The sequence below is a fragment of the Monodon monoceros genome, unplaced genomic scaffold, assembly GCF_005190385.1.
Source record: "Monodon monoceros isolate NGI ecotype Baffin Bay Population unplaced genomic scaffold, NGI_Narwhal_1 Super_Scaffold_3, whole genome shotgun sequence".
Taxonomy (NCBI): Eukaryota; Metazoa; Chordata; class Mammalia; order Artiodactyla; family Monodontidae; genus Monodon; species Monodon monoceros.
Window position 1 is genome coordinate 75861137 of NW_021703780.1, and position 26210 is coordinate 75887346.

At 41.2% G+C, this 26210-nt stretch overlaps 1 protein-coding gene across 16 annotated transcripts in view; it reads right to left on the minus strand.

Moving 5' to 3' along the window:
• Window positions 1-26210, minus strand: part of CADPS (calcium dependent secretion activator) — a 479603-nt gene that overhangs the window by 340463 nt on the left and 112930 nt on the right. For all 16 annotated transcript variants that reach the window (XM_029242782.1, XM_029242794.1, XM_029242791.1 and 13 more), the window contains exon 4: window positions 18089-18421. In XM_029242782.1, the coding sequence (XP_029098615.1) occupies window positions 18089-18421 (333 nt within the window). The remainder of the gene's footprint in view (window positions 1-18088; window positions 18422-26210) is intronic.

Consider the following 26210-nt stretch of genomic DNA (forward strand, 5'->3'; position numbering starts at 1 on the left):
TAAAATGCAATTACCTCATGTCCTAGTAAACTATCCTTCTAGGTATGTTCCCTGGAGAAATTCTTATACATGTGTACAAGGAGACATGTATAGGAATATCCATAACACCATTTTTGTAATAGCAAAGAAAGGAATTTCCTTATTGAGTAAATAAATGACAATATGTCTATAATGGAATATAATCCAGAAAATGAATAGAGCTACACATATAAATATGAATGAATCTCTCAATATAATGATAAGCCCAAAATGCAGTGCCAAAAAATTACTAAAGACCTACTAAGGATGGATACAGATATAGATATAAGATATATAATGAAAGTACTTAGAAATGCATGGAAAGAGTAAACAGCAATAGCAGAAAATGGTTACTCTACGTTTGGGGCACAAGGAGAGACTGAGACTTCAACTTTACTAATAAAGATTTACTTTTAACTTGGGTAACGGGTATGCAAGTGTTGGTATATTCTATTTTGTATCATGCTGCATGTCTTAAATATTACCTAAGAATAAGTAAAGAATCTGTCAAAGTGGTGGAGATTGCTAGGCAAGCCCCAGTATCCGTGCTCACTTTCTTCTTATCAGGCCTTGAAGACCCCAATCCCCACAAAGTTTTACTTGAAAATGTGCACGCCCAGCTAGAAACTACACTTGTCAGGCTTCTTTGTAAAGACACGTGGCCACATGACTAAGCTCTCGCAATGGGACTGGAGAGGGGCTGGACGCACTTCTAAGTTACATCATCAAAAGAAGGAGCTTGCCTACCACTTCCTCTTTCTCTCCCTGTGGGCTGAAGATGAAGTGCTGTTGGTGAGACAGCTTAACTCCTGTGCACACAGACACTGCCCGGTCTTGCCCATTAAATGTCAGCTTCACGAGGCCAGGGATCTTGCCTTTCACTTTCACTGCTGTATCCTCAGTTCCTAGAACAATATCTCGCACACAATAGACACTCAATTCATGTTGAATAAATGCATGATTGAATGTCTTATCGCTATCGGTGCATCCAGTCTTCCACACCTAATTTCACTCTCACCTCACTGTTCTATGAGGTTTTATTATAATCAGGACAGTATTTTAAGATAGAAAAGCAATGACTATTTATCTCAGAGCCACATCATGAAGCAACTAATACTTCTCAATGACAAAAGGATCAGGAAGGGAAAATATGTCCTGTTCTCTGAAAGGCATTTGAAATAATGACAAAAAGCTGATGGTGACCCCAACTGCTAACTGAAAGCGTTTTCAGACTTATCTTTCTACATTTGCTAATAGTTTCCTGAGGACAAAAATACTTCTGCATTTAAAATTTTTGCTTCACATTTCAATAGTAGAGGTCAAGGACCTTTGGGCTTAATTTCTTGTTACATGTGGTATTTATTTTTACTATAGCAATAAAAAAATTATTATTGTATTCATTAAAAGAAATGGGTAAAGTATGTTGCACATATACTGGTTTAAACAGTTGAATACTAGGGCGTGTTAGTAACAGTGATGCCAACAATACATGTGGCAGATTCAAAGGTGGCCACGACCCTTCACTGATTGTAGCCACACCATCTGGAATGTGACTTTGCAGCTCCTCCCATCAAGAGATGGAGTCTGTTTCTCCTCTTCTTGAATCTTGGCTGAACTTGTGACTTACTTTAGATAAGAGAAGTGACAGTGTGACAGCCCTGAACCAAGACTTCCAGAGGCTTTGCACTCTTCCATCCTCTCGCTTGGTACCCTGTCTAGCAGCCACGTGAAGAAGTCCAGGGAGTGGGACCTCATGGAGGATAACCAAGTCATCCCAGCCAAAGTCATCCTAATCCATCTGTGGTTGGCTCGTCCCCAAAGAGGACAAAACTTCCCACCAGATCCACAGCTGACAATAAATACATAAGTGAGCCCAAGACCAGAGAAGCCACGCAGCTCATTTGTAGACTTGTGAGCAATAATAAATGCTCACTCTTTTAAGCCACTGAGTTTGAGAGCTGTTAGGCAGCAATCAGCAACCGATACAGGCATCCTGGCAAGAGTAAAATAAATGTACCCCTTAAAAGACAAGGGCTGGGGACTTCCCTGGTGGCACAGTGGTTAAGAATCTGCCTGGCAATGCAGGGGACACAGGTTCGAGCCCTGGTCCGGGAAGATCCCACATGCCGCGGAGCAACTAAGTCCGTGCGCCACAACTACTGAGCCTGCGCTCTAGAGCCCGCGAGCCACAACTACTGAGCCCTCATGCCACAACTAATGAAGCCTAAGGGCCTAGAGGCCGTGCTCTGCAACAAGAGAAGCCACCACAATGAGAAGCCTGCGCACTTCAACGAAGAGTAGCCCCCCGCTCCCTGCAACTAGAGAAAGCCCATGCGCAGCAACGAAGACCCAAAGCAGCCAAAAATAAATAAATGAAGATAAATAAATTTTTTAAAAAAGGACAAGGGCTCAATCCTTATTAACTTGCCTTGGCCTCTTTAATAAAGGGGGATTTCAGACATCCTGTTCACTTGTCCAGTTCCCAGAACTATTCAGACTCGACCCTCACTCTTGGATAATGAGTAAAATGACACAGCTTTATTTCTCAACTATATACCCCCAGCCAACCCATCTTCTTTCCTGTTTCATAGAAGGAGCTTTTAAAGTTAGCGCATTAACATTGACACCAGGAAGCCAGCACATCAGTAAAGTTTTGAGAAGTTCAACTCAGGTCAAAACTAGAAACTGAGAGGGGCAAAAGAGGAGATTCTGAGAGCAGTTGAAATAGTGAAGAGCAGTTGAAATAGTGAAGAAAAATTAGTAGTTAATATAGACCCCACTATACCTGAGGATTGACAAGATGCAGTTTTACAGTATACAGCATATCTTACTAGTGATCTACTACTTATAATGTATACTTATTTCAAATGTTGTTTGTGTTAGTCAGCTATCGCCACGATAACGTTGCATGACAAATCACTCCCAAACTCAGTAACTTACACAAATCAACGATGGTTGTTGTGTTCATGAGTCTGTGAGCTGGCCTGGGGTTCTGCTGATCTAGACTAGGCTTGGCTATAAGCTTTAGACTGTAGGTCGCTTTAGACTTAGAGTTGGCTGGGCTTGGCTCTACACTGTGGGTTCAGTTCAGTTCAGCTCTGTTCCACGTGTATTATATTGGGTTGGCCAAAAAGTGCCTTTGGTTTCTAAGTAAAAGTAAAAGATACGTTTTTCATTTTCACCAAGAACTTTATTGAACAACGTACTCACCCTTTTGTTCCACTATCTTCTGTCATTTCTCAGGCAACTTCATAATTCCATCTTCGCAAAACTTTTTTTTTTCTTCTTTTTTTTTTTTTCGCAAAACTTTTTATCTTCTTGAGCAAAGAACTGTTCCAGGTGCCTTTTAGCAGTCTTCCAGGGAATTGAATGTTTTTCCACTAAGAGAAGTTTGTAAAGACCTAAATAAATGGAAATCTGAAGGTGCAATTTCTGGTAAATAAGGCGGATGAATCAGAACAGCCCAGCCAAGCTGTAACAGTTTTTGCCTCGTCATTAAAGAAACATGCGCTCTTGTATTATCCTGATGGAAGATTATGAGTTTTCTGTTGACTCATTCTGGATGCTTTTCGTGAGTGCTGCTTTCAGTTGGTCTAACTGGGAGCAGTAGTCGCTGGAATTAATCGTTTGGTTTTCTGGAAAAAGCTCATCATAGAGGATTCGCCTCCAATCCCACCATATACACAACATCACCTTCTTTGAAGACCGGCCTTTGGTGTGGTTGGTGGTGGTTCATTTCGCTTGCCCCACAATCTCTTCCGTTCCACATTATTGTACCTACTTTTCATCGCCTGTCACAATTTGTTTTAAAAACAGAACGTTTTCATTACATTTAAATAGTGAATCGCAAGCAGAAATACAGTCAAGAAGGTTTTTTTTCACTTAACTTATGGGAAACCCAAACATCATAGAGATTCACATAACCAAGCTGGTGCAAATGATTCACGATGCTTGATTTGAATATTTTGAGTAGGTGGGCTATCTCCTGTGTGGTATGATGTTGACTGTTCTCAATTAATGTCTTGATTTGATTGCTATCAACTTCAACTGATCTACCCGACCGTGGAGCATCGTCCAGTGAGAAATCTCCAGCGTGAAACTTCGCAAACCACTTTTGACACGTTTAATCAGTCACAGCACCTTCTCCACACACTGCACACATCTTTTTGTGCGTTTCGGTTGCGTTTTTACCTTTCTTGAAATAATATGCTGATAATGTTGCTTTTTTTCCTTCCACCTTCAATATTAAAATGGCTACACAAAAATTCACCAATTTTGATGTCTTCTTAAAAATGCACGCTGATATGACAGCTGTCACAATACAATCTAACAGAATTGTTTCGAATGAAGTTAAAGACAACTAAGTGCTACGAGAGCCATCTCACGGAAGAAACTGAACGAACCTTTTGGCCAACCCGATTCTAAAGCCCAGGCTGGAGATGTGTTCAGGAGTGAACCTGAGGCATATTCTTCTCTTGGGAGATGACCAAAATGCAATGGCAGCAAAACCACATATATAAGCATATTTCAAATCCTCTGCTTTTCAACTCTGATGACAGCCTATTGACAAAGCAAATGTGATGGCTGGGCCCAAAGTTAAGAGGTGTATAAATTTACTTAAACCCATAAAGAATGGCAGGATGTTTCATTCTAAATACAGGTGAGTGAGGAATTGGGACTAATTAATCAGCCACGTTATCTTTATGATACAATTTCTTCTCTTCTCTGGTCTCTCACTGGACAAAAAAGGGTAACAGACATCTCAGATAATCTCTCTTCATTCAGCCTAAACCATATCCTGATCATTCAAACCCAACCCAACTAGTACCTCCTCTATCAAGTGGCTCCTGACCAATCAAATCCCATTGTTATCTGAGATCTCCAAAGTCCTGCAGCTGTTGAAGCTTACATCCCTTGGCCAGCACCTCCACTGCCGTATCACCACTGCCGTTAACTACCGTGACCAACTCAGGCTACTGTTTACTGAATCTCTAGCACGTGGCAGGCTCTTATTTCTACCTGGTGGCTATTAATATCCTTGCTTTATAGAGATGTTAATGAAATTGCTAAAGGTTAAATAGATAATAATAAGTAACTGAGCCTGATTCATACCCGATGTGTCTATAAACATATCTCTACGATATCATGCTGCTTCTATACATTACAAATGACTACTTGGTCACATAATGACTTTGTACTGTGGATGGATTTTGCTTGTATATTACTTTTGTTCCTTAACTACACTGTACACTTCTTGAAGGCAAGGACGCTGTGTTATGCTTCTTCAGATTTTTCCTTAACGTGATTTGACTGTTTGATTTCAAGAACTGATTTCAGAGAACCAGCCCAATCCTAAACATCATTATTCAACAGAATGGAACTTTCCTGAGACACAGGAATTAGATTCATTAATGGTGGCTAATAATAAGTAGCACCAACCATCTTACTAGGTGGGTACTATCATTATTCTCATTTTATTTATGCAAAAGGTGAGGCTCAGAGAGGTTAAGTGACTGGTTCATGAACACAAAGTAGCAGAGTGAAAAAGCAACCCCAAATCTCTAACTTTAGAGTGCTATTTTTTCAACCCATGTTGTTCAATGTTTACTTTCTGTCCAACACTAGAGTTAAATTATAACTATGCTGAAAGTTTTAGCTGTGAAATTCTATAAAGACCAACCATAATGATGGACAAAATCTTGGCTCAAGTGGCAGTAATAATAAATTATGATAACAAATAATGATAGTTTAAAAATGTGTGTATACCAAGCATGGTGCTAAGTGATTTATTCATTAACTTATCACGGCATCACAATAAATGCAGTAAAGCGCATTCTGTTGTTATTTTCACTCTACAGAGAAGCACACTAGTGCTCAAGGAAGTGACTTGTCCAAGACGTACAGTGGTGAGGGAAATTCACCGTTGACTTCTTTCTTTATTAAAATGTACTTTTCTCTTATAAAATCAACCAATCAAAAAGAAAAAAAGACTGTGATGAGTCTAGTATATTAAGAATCTGACAGAACACACTTGACTTCTGTGTTATGTAATGACTGTCTTCAGTTCCAACACTGTAAAGCACCATTACTTTTCACTGTTCACAGAATTGCCAGGCTAAGTTTTATGTTAAAACCTTTTGGGTTGAAAAGCTACATCTCATATTCATAGGGCCACTTTGTGGAAAGTAAAGAATTCTTTCTGTTATGATGTGATATATTACTTAACTCAGGGGTTGACAAACTGCAGCCCTTGAGTCAAATCCACCAGCTGCCAGTAGTTTTACTGGAACACAGACAGCCATGCCCACTCCTTTGCATATTGTCCATGGCTGCTTTCACTACAACGACAGAATTAAGGGGTTGCTACACAGGCTGCAGAGCCCAAAAAGCCTACGATATTTACCAACCCCTGGTATACTACTTCATTTAACACCTTTGTAATGTGAATGTTCATGCACGCTTCTGTGGGTGTTCTTTCTCCAAAGAGCAACTTTGTTCTAATTCTGGGGTCACTGGGCCCTGACAGGAAGACGCTCATGACGCAAGACACAAAGCAGTCATGTTTTCAAGTCATCCAATTGGCTCGATCACGCACTAGCAAGGACAAGACAAGAAAGACAAGCACTTCGTGTTCTTCACTATCTGAACACTGTGGGGCTTTAAGCACGTTTTCAGAAATGAAATCAGGAAACACTTGTACTGATACAGTAGAACCTAGATGAGTGAAGCAAACATAAACTTTATCGGTCAGACACATCCACTAAAATCCTAATTAGAAAATGTAATACACAGAGTTACAGATGTAGAAAACAAACTTATGGCTACTGGGGGTAAGCAGGGGGGAGGGATAAATTGGGAGATTGGGATTGACATATACACACCATTATACATAAAATAGATAACTAATAAGGACCTACTACATAGCACAGGGACCTCTACTCAAAACTCTGTAATGACCTATATGGGAAAAGAATCTAAAAAAGAATGGATATATGTATATGTATAACTGCTTCACTTTGCTGTACACCTGAAACTAAGACAACATTGTAAATCAACTATACTCCAATAAACATTTTTAAAACAGAGAAAAGAAAATACACAGAACCGAGCCTCAGCTGACCTTTGTTTTCCTCCAACAAATTTTAGGGAGAAAAGAACAGGCTACAGAGATAAACTCATGCACATATGGTTGCCTTATCCTTGACAAAGGAGGCAAGAATATACAATGGAGAAAAGACAGCCTCTTCAACAAGTGGTGCTGGGAAAACTGGACAGCTACATGTAAAAGAATGAAATTAGAACACTCCCTAACACCGTACACAAAAATAAACTCAAAATGGATTACAGACCTAAATCTAAGGCCTGACACTATAAAACTCTTAGAGGAAAACATAGGCAGAACACTCTATGACATAAATCACAGCAAGATCCTTTTGACCCACCTCCTAGAGAAATGGAAATAAAATAAAAAATAAACAAATGGGACCTAATGAAACTTAAAAGCTTTTGCACAGCAAAGGAAACCATAAACAAGATGAAAAGAAAACCCTCAGAATGGGGAGAAAATACTTGCAAATGAAGCAACTGACAAAGGATTAATCTCCAAAATATACAAGCAGCTCATGCAGCTCAATATCAAAAAAACAAACAACCCAATCCAAAAATGGGCAGAAGACCTAAATAGACATTTCTCCAAAGATATACAGATTGCCAACAAACACATGAAAAGATGCTCAACATCACTAATCATTAGAGAATGCAAATCAAAACCACAATGAGGTATCACCTCACACCAGTCAGAATGGCCATCATCAAAAAATCCAGATGAGAGGGTGTGGAGAAAAGGGAACCCTCCTGCACTGTTGGTGGGAATGTAAATTGATACAGTCACTATGGAGAACAGTATGGAGGTTCCTTAAAAAACTAAAAATAGAACTACCATATGACCCAGCAATCCCACTACTGGGCATATACCCTGAGAAAACCATAATTCAAAAAGATAGATGTAAAACCATGTTCACCGCAGCGCTATTTACAATAGCCAGGACATGGAAACAACCTAAATGTCCATCAACAGATGGCACATATATACAACGGAATATTACTCAGCCATAAAAAGGAACGAAATTGAGTTATTTGTAATGAGGTGGATGGACATAGAGTCTGTCATACAGAGTGAGGTAAGTCAGAAAGAGAAAAACAATACCGTATGCTAACGCACATATATGGAATTTTTAAAAAACGGTACTGACGAACCTAGCGGCAGGGCAGGAATAAAGACACAGACGTAGAGAACAGACCTGAGGACAAGAAGGGGGGAAGGGAAGCTGGGACGAAGTGTGAAAGTAGCACTGACATATATACACTACCAAATGTGAAATGGATGGCTAGTGGGAAGCAGCTGCATAGCACAGGGAGATCAGCTCGGTGCTGTGTGACCACCTAGAGGGGTGGGATAGGGAGGGTGGGAGGGAGGCTCAAGAGGGAGGAGATATGGGGATATATGTATACGTATAGCTGATTCACTTTGTTTTACAGCAGAAACTAATACAACACTGTAAAGCAATTATACTCCAATAAAGATATTAAAAAAGAAAACCTGAAAAAAAGAAAAAAAGAACAGGCTATATAAAAAGAGACTCCTAAAAGATTGAGTACAACACACACATACCTGTCTTCCTAGAATACAGGCTGGACCAATAAACTTACTACTTACTCTCCAGAACCTTTTATGTCAATGGAAAATCGCCACTATTTTCAGCAATTATGTGAAAGAGATGATTCTAAAGTCATATAACCTTGAGTTCAAATCCTGATTTTGCTGTTTGACTTTGGAAAAACTGTTTACCTTCTTTCTCTCTTTTTTTAGGTCGCTAATTAAAATGTGGGTAAAACAATCTAGCTTACAGGCATATTATGAGGATTAAATATGATAATATATGTAAAGTACTAGGCTTAGTGCCTGGCACGTGGTCAAGGCTTCATATCTGGTAGGCATTATTACTGTTCCAACTGGAGGTCAGGACATAGATGGGAGGCCTCCCCTGAATAAAAGCCCACCACGATAGACATGCAGAATCACTCACAAGCTGGGCAGGAAAGAGAGCTATGATATTTTATGCATACTTTCAGAAAGGATTAAAACAAGAGGATAACAACAAAAATGAACCAGTGCACTACCTCTATTACCCAAGTTTCTGCTAACTGTAGGTCTGAATCATTAAAGAAGAAGAAGGTAAAGTCAAATAATGAGCATGAGAGGTCTGGGTTGGTGAAGTGCGTCAGAAGGCTTGTCAGATGTCTCCCTGTGCATAGCTGTGTCATATGGTTTATAATAGCTTCCATCATTGGGTGAGCAGTGGCAAAATTAGAAAATACTATTTCTGTATGTCCTTTTCTGAAAGTACACCTCTGATTACAATTTTGTGGTTCATGGCTTATAAAAGAACTTCAAATAAAAGAGTATATATATATATATATATATATATATATATATTTTTTTTTTTTTTTTTTTTTTGCAGTACGCGGGCCCCTCACTGCTGTGGCCTCTCCCGTTGCGGAGCACAGGATCCGGACGCGCAGGCTCAGCGGCCATGGCTCACGGGCCCAGCCACTCCGCGGCATGTGGGATCTTCCTGGACCGGGGCACGAACCCGTGTCCCCTGCATCGGCAGGCGGACTCTCAACCACTGCGCCACCAGGGAAGCCCAAAAGAGTATATTTATAATTCCATTTTGGCAACAAAGGGAACAGCTTTCTAAAATGTCTACAGCAGTTTCGAAGCCTGCATAGAAAATTCCCAATTCCCACTGCCTCTCAATTTCAACTTTCCATTGCAGTCTGTCTTTCCATAATAGCAGGTACAGTTAGACAGAAATATCTGGCTATGTGTTCTAGGAAAAACTGATAGAGAAGTAAGATGAAAAGTCTTGATGGGGTCATCAGAAAATTGTTGCTCTGGGAAATTAAATATTGCTCTCCGGCCCTCTCTGCCCTGTACCCTCCACATCTTTAATTCCCTCTAATTTTGCTCCTGCTAACAGAGTAGAACATGTTCATGTGGTGGATACATCTTGATCTCGTTCCTTATCTCAAGAATGCTGAAATTAGAGTACATCTGGCAAGCAAAGCCATTGAAAACCAGCAGTCCATCAAATATCTAATGACTTACAGGCAGCACGTGACTTTGGAAAGACAAGATTTAATTTCTGTACCTCTTCCTCCAACCTTGTGATGCGAGAGACAGGCTGTGACCAGAGGGAATGTTTATGGCTAAAGGCATACTGTGAACCTCAGGTGAAATCCACACTACAAAATAAGAGAATCAGCAGGTTGATTTAGGCCTAGATTGACATGCCTGCTCCATTGCTGCACTTTGACTCAAGAGAAACAAACGACCAAACACACACCTTTGTGCAATGTGGGCATTTAAGCCTCAGGAGACCATTAATGCCTTGGCCCCTGCATTTACTAATTTAGTCAGTATTTAGTTGAACATCTATTGTGTGCCTAGGATTATGATAAGTATTGGCCGCATAGTGGTGAATGCAACAGACATGGCCCTTGCTCTTAAAGAGATAATCAAGAGGGGGAGACAGACAATAAGAGAACGAATAGTATGCAAGGTAATTTCAGACTGTGTGAAGTTCTATGATGGTAATAAACAAGGACTGTTACAGAAAAAAAAAAAAACCCAAACAAACCCAAAACAAGGAGAAGCCTATTTTAGGTAGAATGATAAGGGAGGGCTTCTCTTAAAAGGTTACATTTAAATTGATACTGGAAGGAGTTCTAAGAAGAATACTGGGATGGGAGAAAAGCACTTGTGGCCAAAACCCTAGTATGATCCCCAGTGAGTCACACCCTATTCACCTCCCCTTGAGGGTGGGCGACTCTATGAGTTGCTTCTAATCGATAATATATGACAAGAGTGAAGAGATTTTGCAGATGTAATTTAAGTCCTTAATCGGTTGACTTTAATGGAAAAGGATGATTATCCGGGACGGGACCAACTTAATCAGGTGGTTTAGACCTTCTTTTAAAAGAGGGTCTAGAAATCAGAGACTTGAAGCACCAGAGATGTTCTCTCTCTCTGTTGCTGGCTTGGAAGACTCCTACAGCTGCAAGGATATGAGATGGATCAACAAGATGAGGGATCAGGGAAATGGATCCTTCCCTGTTGCGCCTACAGATGAGAACACAGCCCAGTCAGTTCCTGAATTCCAGCCTTATGAGTCCCTGAGCAGAGAACCCAGCTAAGTAATGCTAGACTTCTGATCTACGAAAACTGTGATATAATACATGGGGATTCTCTTAAGCCACTAAGTTTGTGGTAATTTTTACACAGCAATACAATGAAAACAAATACAATACTCTGAGCAGGCAAATGCTATAAAAGTCATTGGGAGTTGTTTTGTGGTGAGCAAGGAGGAAGACAGCCAGGAGGTAGAACAGGGACTTGTCTATGAGAAAACAGTAAAGTTCAGGCTTTATCCCAGTATCCGACATGTGGTGGTTAGTGCCCAGCAGGTACTTAAAACATCTGTTGAATGAATGAATTTATGAATAATGAAAGTATGTTGCTAAATAAAAGTGTTTAATACTAGACTGCTATGTCCACCCCCTCAGATTTTAAAACACTTCTTCAATAGATATTTATTGGAAGACCATTAGGTACAGAGAACTGTATTGCTGCCAGAGGGCCAAGAAAAGTGATTAAGAAATACAGCCTGCCCATGAAGCAAATTCTGAGACAACAGATCTCCTGGAAACTTCTAGATTAGGAAAAAGATATGCACTTCTATAGAGATGAAAGACTCTATAATGAGGTATAGATACAACCCAGTAATCTGGGTCACAGCTGAAAGCTGATAATTTGAGGTTTCTCCTCAGTCTAATAAACTGAAAAGCTGCCAAGGGTTTACCAAGTCCAAGGAAGAGAGCCCTGTAATAAGATAACCACACCATCAAAGGTACATCAAGGACGGATTGGAGGATAGGAAAGGAAATGTTAAGAAAGTTAGTAATTCAGTAATGGTGGGGAATTTAATATTGAAAATGCGAAGATGTTTATAGATTGGGAAATTATATTCCGTGTGCCTCCAGTCAAGTCTTCTGGATTACGTGAAAAATCTCTAGAAATCGAGAGAAGATAAATGAAGAGAATACTGTCATCTTCAATTAGTTAGAGTGTGTATGTTATCCCTGCTGTCCAGGAGACACAAATGATGTCTGAGGAGAAGGTTAGGGTCATACTACTGATGTTTCCAGGAGCTACAGGTGAGATCAGTAAGGGCACAACCAGAAATGCTGTTCTCAAAAAGCAGAACTGAAACATGAAGAAACAGCTAACTTTCTTAGCTTGTACTCATCCATATCCCCTTGAAAACTAGCTGGGTTGCTTCCCTAAGAAGGACTTATCTTTATTTTAAAATATATGAAAATGAAAACATCTCAGAGGTGTTTTTCAAGGGGAAATGCCCATGCATTTCAGAACAAAGCAATTAAGGATAACTCATAAAATTAAGAAGAGGGGGTAGGAAGTTGCAGACATCTGGTACACCTAACTGGTCATTAAGTCAACTCCAGATGTGGAGGCTACTAAAGGAATGAGGAAAAACAGTGCTCTGCATTCTTTAAACTTTTAAAATACATCACCACCATCTTTGCATTTTATGAAAATGGAAAGCAGGTCTATATTAGTCTCATTTCTCAGATGACAACACCCATTCTCAAAGAGGTTATCCTACATTTTTTGAGTTAGGTTTAGAATTCAACTCAAATGCTCAAATAGCTACGTAACTGACTGCTTCATTTTTTGAGTTAGGTTTTTGAGTTAGGTTTAGAATTCAACTCATTTTTTGAGTTAGGTTTAGAATTCAACTCAAATGCTCAAATAGCTACATAACTGACTGCTTCCTCTCAAGAGTTCAGGAAAATAAAAACAACACTGATTTCACAATAAGGGTTTCCAATGATTTTACAATGATTCTGTTGAGTATGAATGAGCAAGCTCTTCTAAGAGACAGACCCATGCAATCTCAGATAAACACAATCTACTTTAAAAAATTCTATGAGTAAATATGGAGACATTTATTAAGCTTCCTTTTTAAAAAATGGATTGATAGACATGGTTCATGTTATAACGGACAGTTGATATGCTAAGTGATAGAATCATTCTTTGTTAAACATCATTTCTCATTTGAGATAAAAACTGCAGTTCCCAGCAGCACCTCATAGAGAGATCATAGGAACCATCAGAAAGCTGCACCAGAAATCAGATTACACTTTCCCCTAAAATGCAATATGCGTACAAGGAACCATGCGTTATTTCCGGATTTGGAAGCACCTATGAACTGCTCTGTCTTGTAAGGAGAAGGATCAGAAAATATAAAACAAAACAAAAACCAATACAAGCAGGGTGTGAACGTAAGTCATACGATTTTCAGTTCTGTATCTTTGCCCCTACAAGTGGATCGAATTCTGCAGAGCCGAGTGTAATCTCTGAGAAAGCGAGTGAGTAAATCTATGATTTCTGAAACCTGATTGCAGGGTGTGAGAAGTACAGACTTCAGGTGAAATCTGTTCTCGTCAGTCTGGGACTGTTTTCAGGGATGGCGTGGTATCACTGATGGTGTGAGATGATGTAAGAGGCAGACTAACGAAGAGCTCCTATTTTAATGGTTATGTTTCACTTTAATGCCTATTGTTTAAAAAGATCTAGTACACCAAAGCTGTGATTTCACGTATATTACTTCTAAGAATAAAGATAGGCTTAAAAAGTGAGTTAGGAGTTGGCTTAATTAGGAATATTAAATAAATAATCACACAGGTAGTACTTGGAAATGGAAAAAATCATCAAGGTGGTATACTAATGGCTGGAGTCTAGAATACATTGCTGAAGATAATTTTCTTCTTACCCCATTGTTTTGATAGTTTCTTTGTTGAGGTTTTTGCTGTTTGTTTCTATTTACAAAATACCTATGTGCTTCAGGCAGAAAATTTGGAAACGCCGAAAAGCACAAATGAAAACCATGAAAATCAAGCATAATGCTATCCCTAAAGATAAGCATAGTGAAGGTTTTCTTTTTTACCCATCCAGTACTTTTTCCATAAAAGTGGGATTATGTCTTCACACTCTGGTTCATAGCCTGATTTTCCACTTAGAAATATGTCATGAACATTTCCCCATGCGGTAAGCTTTCTTCTTCAGTTGTTTTACTGGCTGAAGAGTATTCTCTCATACAGTTCAATCAAAATCTAGGTAATTAATCGCCTACTGCTGGGAATTAAAGTTGCTTCCATTTTTTCACTGTCATACAAAATGCTGCAATGAACATCTTTGGACTTAATACTCTTGTACACATCTCTAAGTATCTCCTTATAACAAATTCCTAGAGGGAGAGCTGCCAGGTTAAATGGTTTGCCCATTATAAAGGGGTTTTGCTGCAAATTAACAGATTATTCTACAGAAAGTTTACCATAATAAAATATTCCACCAGTAAGTTATGAGAATACCCAATTCTATAACATTTGTAATGTATTATTATTACCAATGTTATATCTCTTTTAAAATATTTCTGGTATTTGTCAATACAATTGTATAACTCAGATGACTAAAGACATGGAAGTTAAAAATAATCATGTATTTAGAATTAATTTGTGGGGTTTTTTTCTTCTTCATATGCTATTTGTCCTCATTTCTACTGAGTTGAACCACTGAAGCAATAATCAGATGTAGGTGTGAGTATAAAATATAATAAGAAATGTCTTAAGTATTCCTGTCCCAAGAAGTACTTCCCTTTATAGGTCTTATAATTCTCTTTTAACTAAGGGGACAATCATTATTTTGGGGAGAGAGGACATGATTCTTTTATATTATTATATTTTTTTCTAACTCATAGAACAGATGTTGAAAATACGAGTCGAATTAATTCATTTTTTTATGAGAAAAGAGCAAAATAAGGTGCTGCCTCTTAACCCTATTCAACAAGTTCAAAGCCATCAAGGTAAGAATGGCATAACAACAGACTCTTTCCAATGACGCTGATGTCTAAGCAAGAACAGAATATTTGCATGATAAGCTAGCTGCTGCAATAAGAAGAAAAATGAATTCCTAGAACCACTTTACGCCTAGCAGGTTTAGGAACACTTGACTAACTGTAGCTTTGAGTATTACTTATCACCCAGCTGGGTGATTGTCAATCTTTTTGAAGCTATGACAACCCATCTTCTTACGGTAGAGAAGATGGTGGTGATGGATGGTAATGCCACCTGTTTACCCTATTCTACAAGTGCCACATGGGATGCAGTACCATTTTAATTAAAAAGAATAATTAAATTTAATTTCACATTGAGACTTATTTGAGAATTTCAAAATACTTCTTGGCCCATCACAGAAACTCTCTACCTTCAGGTAGGCAATAAGTGCTCTGAATTGAAGTGGGCTTAGAAGAAAGTAGGGTGTCAGGAATTCCTTTGAATGTAATGTATATATTATATTATGAAGTGCTAAACAGATTCCTATTTAGTAAAACATCCAGAAATTTCTGGGTCAGCTACAATGGTTGATAAGACCCTACTAACCAGGTAAAGCAAACTGCCATCATCCATTTGTTAATTCAGTAGGCGTTTACTGAACACCTACTTTGTGCCAAGAACTGTTTCATGCATTGGAGATACTAGCAAATAAGGCAGAGATGAACTGCCACCCTGATGAGGCCAACATTTTGGTGAAAGGTGGGCGGGGAGGGTGAGACAGATAATAAACAGATAAAAACAGATGAACAAGAAATGGATAATAGTGGTAAAGGCTTTGATAAAAATAGGACGGGGGAATGGGGAAGAGAATGACTTGATGAGGTGTGTGGCAAGGGGGAACTTTAGATGGGGTGGTCTTGGAAAACCTCTTGGAGAAGTTGACATTTGAGCCGTTCCAGTCATGCGAAGGTCTTGGGAAAAGAGCATTCTAAATTGAGGGAAGAGCAAATGCAAAGGCCCAGAACCAATGTGATGTGTTGGGGAAACAGAAAGAAGGCCAGCGAGTAAGCACGCAGGGAAAGTGGTATGATCGGGGCTGATTCCTGTTCTTCCTCAAGCCGTAGTGACGAGTTGGAATATCATTCTAGGGGTGATGGGATGCCCCTGGAAGGTTTTAGGCACAGAAATGTCATGATCCAATTTACAATTTTAAAAGATCACTTGAGTTGGTGCGTGATGGGTGCATTATCATGGGGCAAGAAGGGAGGCAGGGTTACCAGTTGGGTAGACACTGGTCATCCAGGTAAAAGATGCGGGTGTCTTGAATTAGGGGGTAGCCATGAAGGCAGGAATAAGGAAGCCTCAAAATCCTGTAGTTCTTATGTTAAACATTTACTTCTATACAGTGGAATATAACTCAACCATAAGAAAGAACGAAATAATGCCATTTGCAGCAACATGGATGGACCTAGAGATTCTCATTCTAAGTGAAGGTAAGTCAGTCAGAGAAAGACAAATATCATATGATATCACTTATATGTGGAATCTAAAAAAAAGGATACAAATGAACTTACTTACAAAACAGAAATAGAGTTACAGACGGAGAAAACAAACTACCAAGGGGGAAGAGGGGGTGGATAAATTGGGGGAAGAGGGGGTGGATAAATTGGGAGATTGGGATTGACAAATACCCACTACTATATATAAAATAGATAACTAATAAGGACCTACTGTATAGCACAGGGAACTCAATACTCTGTAATGACCTATATGGGAAAAGATTCTAAAAAAGAGTGGATATATGTATAACTGATTCATTGGGCCGTACAGCAGAAAGTAACACAACACTGTAAATCAACTATACTCCAATATAAATTTTAAAACATTAAAAATTAAAAAACAAAAGCAACATTTATGGCACTGTTCTGATGTTGTCTGTTGACTTTTTGCCTCTTCCAGTAGACACATATACTTTAACTGCTACCATTTACAAAGTGCCCCATGTTACTCTGGGCTTTACACACATGAATTCTCATAACAGTTGCATCCCAAGTTCATATGTGGGGAGGTTAACTAATTCCCAAGGCCCCAAAGCTAGTGAAGGGCCATATTAAGATTTACCTAGGTCTGCTGGCTTCTGAGCAAGGAACAACTCTTAGCCAATATACTACAGTGTCTTCACTTTACCAACTTTAGGGGCAGAGTTGGTGCAGGGAAACCAGGGCACAGCTGAATTTTTATAATGGTTCTTAAAAGGCAAAGAGCAGCAAAATTACCAGGAAGGGAGGCCCTTGTTTAAAATGCAGATTCCTGGGCCCTACCCTGAGCATGCAGAACTGGAATCTAGGGCTGTGGGCTGCAAATGTGCCTTTTAAAAATGCTCCCAAGCAACATTCAATAAAATCTGCGAAGACTGCAAAGTAGGCACATAATAAATAGTGGGTGAATAAAGAAATGTAACGGGGAAACGGTCACAGGCAATGAAGATCTAGGGTACTTCACGCCCCCAAACTGTGATCCAGAGAAAATGTAAGTTCATTTTTGGGGTGGGCCCAAGTGGAGCCTCAGCTAGCCATCTCAGAAATGTAGATGTGACTAACATATGGGTATGACAAACTCAGGTGTTCTGGAAGCTTTCTGTTTTAAATAATTTCACTTGACGACCAGGTGCTAAGTCCAGCTGTCTCCCCAACTGAGGAAATACAAGCCCTTCAACTGGTAAATACCACCTATTTTAAAGGCACATAATCTTTAAAAAATAAAGAAACAAACATCATTTTGATCTTTTGGCACTTTCCACACATGGGCCAATTGACCCCTTAGACACAATACACATAATACCCAGGGTCCATGAGATTTTTAGGAGCTCACAAAACATTTAAATTTCTTTTTAAAAATCAGAAGAGAAACCTGAATATGCTCTAGCCTGGATTATATTCAACTTTTACCAATGCAGCTATAAGATGTAATAAAAATATATATTTTTTTAATCAAGAAATGCACATGAAGGCAGTGATGCCTAGGGCACACAGAAATCATCATGTGGCCCTGCTTTACTCACAGCTCTGGGCCCAGGTGACAGACACCTTACCTGGCAGGCGTTGTACAAGAGCTGATGCTCGAACTTCTTGATCCCAAGAATGTTCTGGAACATCTCGTAGAGTTGCTCTTTGCTCAGAATGAGCTCGGAAGCTGCGCTGGCTGTCATCCGGGCCTGCTGCTTCCTGGGGTCCTCTTCCCCGCGGTAAATGGCATCAAACTTGGCCATCCAGGAGCTCAGCACGGTCTCCTTGCTGAGGCCGTCGATCTCGGGCAGGCTGCGCACCCTCTTCTCGATGTGCTTCTTGAAGACCTCCCGCGAGTCGTTGGCGGAGCAGCCTCCACTCTGCACCATGCGGGCCACGCGGTCGCTCTTCAGGAACACCTGAGCAACAGCAGGGCAGGACAGACATCAGGAAGCCGCCCGGCAGTAACACACTCCCTGTGAGGCTGGAGGCTGGCGGCTGGGCCTGGGCGGACCCCCTCACGAGCCTCCCAGGAGGCACCAGTGTGAATCGCATCCTGCCCCGCTACCTCCTAGCTGTGGGAACTGAGAGAGGGCCTTTACATGTTTTGCCTTTGTGTCCAAATCTGGAAAATGGGAATAACAATGGCATTTACTAGGTTGTGGAAAGGATGAAATGAGACAGTCATATCCTGAGAAGCAGCATATAGTGTAGAGACTCAATTGCTCACGCAGCCTGGGGCCTTTCTGTGCCACTTAGTGGCAGTATTTCTTTTGGCAAATTAACCTCTTTGTACCTCAGTTTTCTCATCTATAAAATGGCGATAACAGTAGTTTCTACAGCACAAGTGTTTTTAAATGAGGATTAAATGAGTCAATATATGATGAGCACTTTAAAAAGTGGCTCATATTAATGCCATGTAAGTTGTTGTGGTTATTATTTTTATATGTAAAGTATCTGGCATGATGTCTGGTACATAGCACTTTACATAGTACATAGTCCACTATTTACATCTCATTTTAGCCTCTCAGTGATACTCATCACAATTAAAACTGAACAAGGATTAGGTAAATATGTATTTAACGCCTGTCTCCTCTCCCTAAATGTAAACTCCACGTGGGCAAGGACTGTGCCTTTCTTGTTCCCCCAAATATCATCCAACTCTAGAGGGGAGCCTGGCGCTTTGAGAGTGAATGACAAGGCATTAGACTCGATCTGTTTTGTAGAAGGAAAAACCAAGACTCCAGAGAGGGGAAGGGACTTGCTCTTGGTAACTCAAATTGGCTGACTCTAAACGCACGGTCTTTTGACTTCACCCTGGCTCCTCCCTTTCCTACGGGTCTCACCTGCCTGGTGGGAGAACCCCTGGTTGCTTTGCTGGTGCTGCCTGGGTCCTGGGATGAAGCAGCCATTAAGAATAGTTTGCTTTCACCCCAGTGCCCACCATCCGGGAGCTTATACAAGCTACACAGTTCTAGGGTGTCATACAAGGCAGTGAAGCTGCTGCTTCCCATTCACAAAGAGGAAACGTCTGACACCTCTGAGCCGTGTCCTGGTCACACTTCAGTAGGTGCATAAATAGCCTTCCAGAGGCGGAAGAAATGTTCACTCCCCTGTCGGATTTCAGGGGATGCCTTTGGTAGGCAATCGCTTGAGGGGCATCTCATTGCCTCCTGCTTCATCACAGAGCCTTCCTTGGGGAGGAGAGATGTTAGAAAGATGGGTTCCATTTATTGTCAATTGAATGAACTAATTTAGAGAGAAGGGGGGCTGAGGGTGTGCTTCACAGGCTAGAGGTCATGGCCAGCTCCACTGTGCCTGGGAACTGGTACTCAGTTGAGACCTTAGAGTTCATTTAAAAATCAATTATAGAAAAAAAAAGTTTCAAATGAATCCTCAGGCCTTACGGGCTTTAACGAGCTAGGAATCCACCCGAACATCTGTAATGCTTAATGCAGGTAGTTTCTCCACGTAACACACTGTGTCTCAGCTATAGGGCTACATCTCAAAGTACATCAAAGTTGTGAAGCAAAAGAGGAAGCTTCTGGAGAGGCAGTATAACGTTGTGACAAGACTTGTAAACCATGATCCCAGGCCAGCTCTGCCACTAACTTGCTGTGTGACCTTGGGTAAGTTACCTCCTTTCTCTGATCCTCTAACTTCTTTTCTGTACACTGAGGGAGTTGAACTATAAAAGTTTGAGCTTGTCTTTTCAGCTGTAATGTTTATACTCTCCTCCATGAGCCCATTCACCCTTTCTTTGGACACTCACTGGGGGAAGGCACATGCCAGCTGCCACGGTTACAGTGGGGAGCAAAACAGATGCTGATCCAGCCCTCGTGCCTCCATGACATCGTCCTAATCATCCCATACAGACATCATTACAATCTGGGACAAGTGCTAGCCAAGGGAAAATACACAGGTTCATGGGTGCCCGTAGACAGGAATATATTCCAATATGCAGTTAGGAAAGCCTTCCTGGAGGAGACATGAAATGTGAAAGATGGGTAGGAAAAGAGTGAAAGAAGGAACAATATGTGTAAATACACTGAGGATCTGAGAAAATAAGGAGAAGCCAGTATGGCTGGGGCAGTGAGGGGTAGGAGAATGACCAGTATAAGATGGGCAGAAGGGGTCAGCTGGCCAAGGGCATGGGAGGCCCCATTAAGAACATTGGTTTTCATCTGAAGGGCACTGGGAAGCCACTGAAGGCTTTAAGCTGGGACACGACACAATCAAGTTCACATTCTCTGGCTTTAATGTGGAAGACAGACCTGAAGAGGGACAAGAGAACAGGCAGGAGCCCAGCTGGGAGACACCTTATGAGCACAGGTGAGTGATGATGGCGGCAGGGACGCCAAGGGGTTAATTCTTTGTTGTCAGCGCTGACGACTATCAGAGGTGACTTAAAAACAGTCAATCAATGATGAAGCCATATCCTCCTCCCATTTGTCCATATCAGTGTCCCACAAACCTGTAGCAGGCCCCCGTTATAAGCTCTCAGCACCATATTCCTTTCTCCCAAAGCCCTTCCACAGCTGCCATTTGTCTCTGTGACTGTTTAGTTAATATCTGAGGCTCTAGCTAGACTCTAAGTCCCAGGAAGGCAGGAATTGTAGCTGCTTTTTTCCTATTATTTCTTCCAAGTGCCTAAGACAGTGCCTGGCACATAGCTGGTGCTATGCTGAATGACAGAATCGGTGAAGGAACGACACGAACAAAGCAGACATCTCAAAGCAGAGACCCTATGGAGATTATATCTGGATGGGGGAACGAAGGTAAAGGAGAAACCAACAAGCACAATATAATGGTCTCTTAAAACGACTGACTGACGCTACATTTTTCCATGGGACCTGACAACACAGGGTAAGAAATGAGGATATTGGCACGTTGGTCCCAGATGGCATCCATAACTGGTGACCCCTGGACCATGAGCACATTATCTGTTTCCCACAGTCCCTTCCTTTGTACACAGTAACCACTCAATAAATATTTGTTGAACTACTAGCAGATGGCTTTAGATAAGTCACTTAACTTCTGTCAACCACTCTCTCCTTTGCCATCACATGGGGTTCACCCAGCCAGACTTCTTTGATGAGGATCAAACTGAAAGGACTCTGAAAACTGGAAGGCTCCCTCTGTCCACAGGTAGGATATAACTGCCAGGCCCCAGAACGAAAGGAGATGAGTGGAATGTCAAGAGCATAGAGGAAGGAGGCGGAACATCGAGGTGATAGCCAAGTGCCAAAAGGCAGCAAGACAGCCACGGGGAGAGAAGGCGGTAGCGGAAAACTAATTTTCCAGGCACGTCATCTGTCTTGGCTTCTCAGTCTGTCAGCAGGGAAGTGGGGCCAGTGACATGCTTGCGTGCCTCTAAAACGACCCCTGAAACTCATTTGTACCGGGAGTTCTATCGGGTGCTTTGGGTTTTGTTTTCTGTTTCATTTTTTGGTCACTGTTGCGAGAGGCTTCAACTCCAGGCATAACTCTATACAGCACATCCATAAATCCTCCCGACCCGTCTGCCAACTCCCAGACAGGTAGGTCATGATGGGAGAGGGCAGATAAACAAATAAATACGGAATGGGGAAGGGCAGCCAATTCAGCGACTCAACCCCATCCATCAGTCCTTTGCTCCATCGCCAGAGCCAAGCAACCTCAAGGTTGTTTTAGAAACACACAAGCACATCGGTAACTGACGATTGTAGACGATATGGGGTAAAGCTGACCCAGCTCCGGCTTCTTTATAGACAGGCTGAGAACACAAGATGGATCCTTTCCTGCTCTACAAAAGCATATCATTTCAACATAAATAAGAAAAATACCTAGATGCTAGAGCAAATAAGATTTTAAAAACCTACAACAACCAGGTTACTAATGAGTTTTACTAATGAATGGCACACACATAATGGGAGCAGTGGGCTTTAGTGTCAGATGACCTGGGATCAAATCCTGGTTCCACCAGGTGTAGCTTTGTCAGCTGAGCAAATTGCTTCATCCTTCTGGGCTTCAGTTTTATCATCTTTCAAATGGGAATCACAATCACCCTCCCGTGTAGGATTTGAGTGAAGATTCAGTGAGACAATGAATGTCAATTGGTGAGCATGGTGCTCTACTACAAGAATGTAATAAAAGTTACCTGTTATTTTTAAATAGAGTATCATGAAGCCATTAAAAAGGTAACTTTTTTTTTCATCAGCATCAAAAGATGTCCATGAACTTATGGTTACCAGGGGGTAAGGGGGGGAGGGATAAATTGGGAGATTGGGATTGACATATACACGCTACTCTATATAAAATAGATAACTAATAAGGACCTACTGTACAGCACAGGGAACTCTACTCAATACTCTGTAATGACCTATATGGGAAAAGAAACTAAAAAAGAGTGGATATATGTATATGTATAACAGATTCACTTTGCTGTACACCTGAAACTAACGCAACATTGTAAATCAACTAAACTCCAATAAAAAAAACCCCACAAAGATGTCCATGATATGCTGTTAAACCAGAGACTCCCAATGGTAGGGGTGAAGTGGGGCTGGGGCATAGGAGCATAAGCCTTGATTGAGAACATCACAGGTAATAACACTGTTTACTGATGAGAGTATATCTTATGTGTGACTTTTGCAGAAGTCGAAAGAAGATAGAAAACAACTGTGAAATGAAACAAGTGGGTTATTAATATTTTTTAGTTACTTTCAATCTTAACATGGAAATCAAGGAGCTATCTTTATGTGTATAGACACATCAAAAAATACCTGGAAAGATATATGCCAAAATGTAACAGTGGTTGTCTAGGATCATGGGATTACAGGTATTTTTCTTAACCATTTCATTTACATTTTTCCCTACATTGTCTATTTTTATATTTGGCATGTTTGAGTTTCACAGTCATTTAAAACACCCCTTTCTACATAGAAAAATGAGAAATTTTACCTTCACTGAGGCAAGGTGCATGTTAATTTCTAAAATAAAAAGCATCTTTGGATCTTAAAGTTATTCTTCACCATAAAGTAAGGTTGTCCTGGGCAAACTTAGGAAGCACATCTGGGGCCATGAGCTGTGGTACGTGATGGTAGATTAGGAACAAAAGTAGTTCTCTTCCCCTTTCTATGCCCTTTTGCCCTGACATGACCTTGTATCTTCCACACCCAATGTCCAGGCCCCAAACTACGGAGTGGATTGATTCCATAACTTTCAACTCTCCTCTATCATTTCTTTCTTTTTTGTTTTCTTAATATTTATTATTTATTTATTTGGTTGCACTGGGTCTTAGATGCGGCCAGCAAGCTCCTTAGTTGCGGCACATGGGCTCCTTAGTTATGGCATGCAAACTCTTAGCTGCAGCATGCATGTGGGATCTAGTTCCCTGACCAGGGATCGAACCCGGGCCCCCTGCATTGGGAGTGCAGAGTCTTATCCACTGCGCCACCAGGGAAGTCCCTCTCATTTATTTCTATACAGCACGTGGGCACTACACCACCACTCTTCCCCTCTAACCTTAATATATTCATAATAGCACTTTCCAGTTGCTAGATTTACAGGGAAGTTGTGTGTCTGAGTGTGTGTGTGTGTATGTGTATGTGTGTGTGTGTGTTTGTGTGTGTGTGTGTAATTTAGTCTTGACAACAATTATGCAAGCAAGATCCTACTACAGATGAAGAAGCTGAGGCTCAGATGTGGCTGAGGTCTCACAGCCCGTGTGCAGCAGAAATGGAGTTCAACTCCACGTCTTTTGGACACTCAACTCATCCTCTTAACCACTTGGCCCTCTGCCCCCTCCTTCCTTGCCTGACTTTTTTCGCAAGAATGAATGCCTTTAGAATGGCTAGTTACTCTTTTCCTAGGGATATATCTATTTCAAGGCCACTGAGGAATTACAGTGGTTTTGCTTATTGGAAAATGTGTAGCTTTATTTTAGAAAAATAGGCAGGTGTGACCTGACATCTACTTTTCTTAGATTAAAATTAAGGTCAGTCATAAAGACAAACGAACGTTTGTCACCCTGTGCAGGGAACACCTGCAGTTTTTGCCTGCCAACCGTCCGTCCCCTTCTGATGACAGCACCTCAGTCCGAAAACACCTTTGTCACTGCACACAGTTTTAGTGGGACTGTCAATCACAGGACCCTGCAAAGGAAGGACAAGGTCCTGTGACTGGCGATCAGACTCCCCCTTCTGGGGTTCAGATTCAGAGTGCGGAGGCCTAAGAATGGAATGGGGTTGGAGTAGATTCATACCAGTGATGGCGTGTGCATTAAATCCTGCTACCCGGCTTCCTGAGGCTAAGCTGTCCTGGTTTCCATCTTTTCTTTAGGTTGGTTATTTCCTTTACTAACAAAACAACAGTTGTTGTTGTTATTATTAGGGCTTAATTCAGCCACAGTCAGTTTCCTTTGCTAGCAACCGAAGAACTGTGTCTGATACACCATTCAAATCTAGTTTGACAAAAACTAACTGGGGCTTTGTTAGAGAAGATCAGCTAAAACCAAAACGAAACAAAACTCAGTTGTAACAGTGGCGCTGGCGGAAGTCCAGATATCGGCTGTCCTGTTTTAAAATGAGTGTTGGTATGTCTTCTCCCTTATTCTACACTCCCTCTTCCCACCATATCTCCCCATGTTTCCTTCCTGGCAGGATCTCAGTGAGGAAGGTTCTGTAAGACCTTTCCATCCACCTCTTTTCTATGATGTCGGGGCCAGCGTGTGAAGGAACCAAAATTAAGCAGGGAGATGGGGAGGGAGGTGAGGATGGAGGGTGGGAGGGCTTATGTTTCACAATTTGTCTTAAAAGAGCTGTGAGTTAGAAAAGATGAGGGGGCCCTGGAGAAAAGGGTGGGCTCTCTGATGGCTTAGGACCGTGGCTGTGAAAACAGGATAAAGTTGCTGGGCCAGACTCAGAGCATCCATCTCAGCGCCCACCCTCAAAGCCACAATGAAAGAGATTAAAGGATTAATCTCCTGCTCTGCGTGATCTGCTCTGCCAATCAGGGCCACATGGGAAGGACAAAATAAACCTGCACGCTTGCGAGAGCCATAGGGAACCTTGGTCTCCCTCTATCCTGGAGACCAGCTTGCAAGGAGTGCTGGCCAGCTGGGGCCAGACTGGGCTGGATATGGGTGGGCACAGATGGCAGAAGGACAGTGGCTCCCCACTCCCTTTACTTTTAAAAAATTGCTCTTTACTACTCTAGCAAGTTGACAAACCATTATTGTCTTAGTAAAACAATGCCATTGCCTGAAACTGACTTTAGTAACTGACTATAGTAATCTATAGTAACTGACTATAGTCAGTTTCTAGAGAAAAAGGTTGTTTTTTTTTTAAATTGTCATTTTCACTGGTCAATTGGGATGTGTCAGTGTTTATATAAACAGTGGAGTGGAGTATGTGTGTGTGCGCGCGCATGTGTGTGTGTGTGTGTGTGTGTGTGTGTGTGTGTGTGTGTGTGTTTATGTGAGGGATGGCGATTGAGAATTTAGAAGAAGAGTATCTGTTGGTTTTGCCTGTTGGGAACACATTCCCCCTTCTTCTGTTCAAAAGCACGCCCAATTTCTTGATGGGAAACCAGGCCATTTTCAACACAAACGGTTCCAGTATGACCGAGCCTGCACTCTGGCTCCAGCGGTGGTATCTGTCCTGGGTCTATGCCACCCCTCATCTATAGTGATTAGTTCAAGAATGGACACAGGGCCCATGTTGGTCC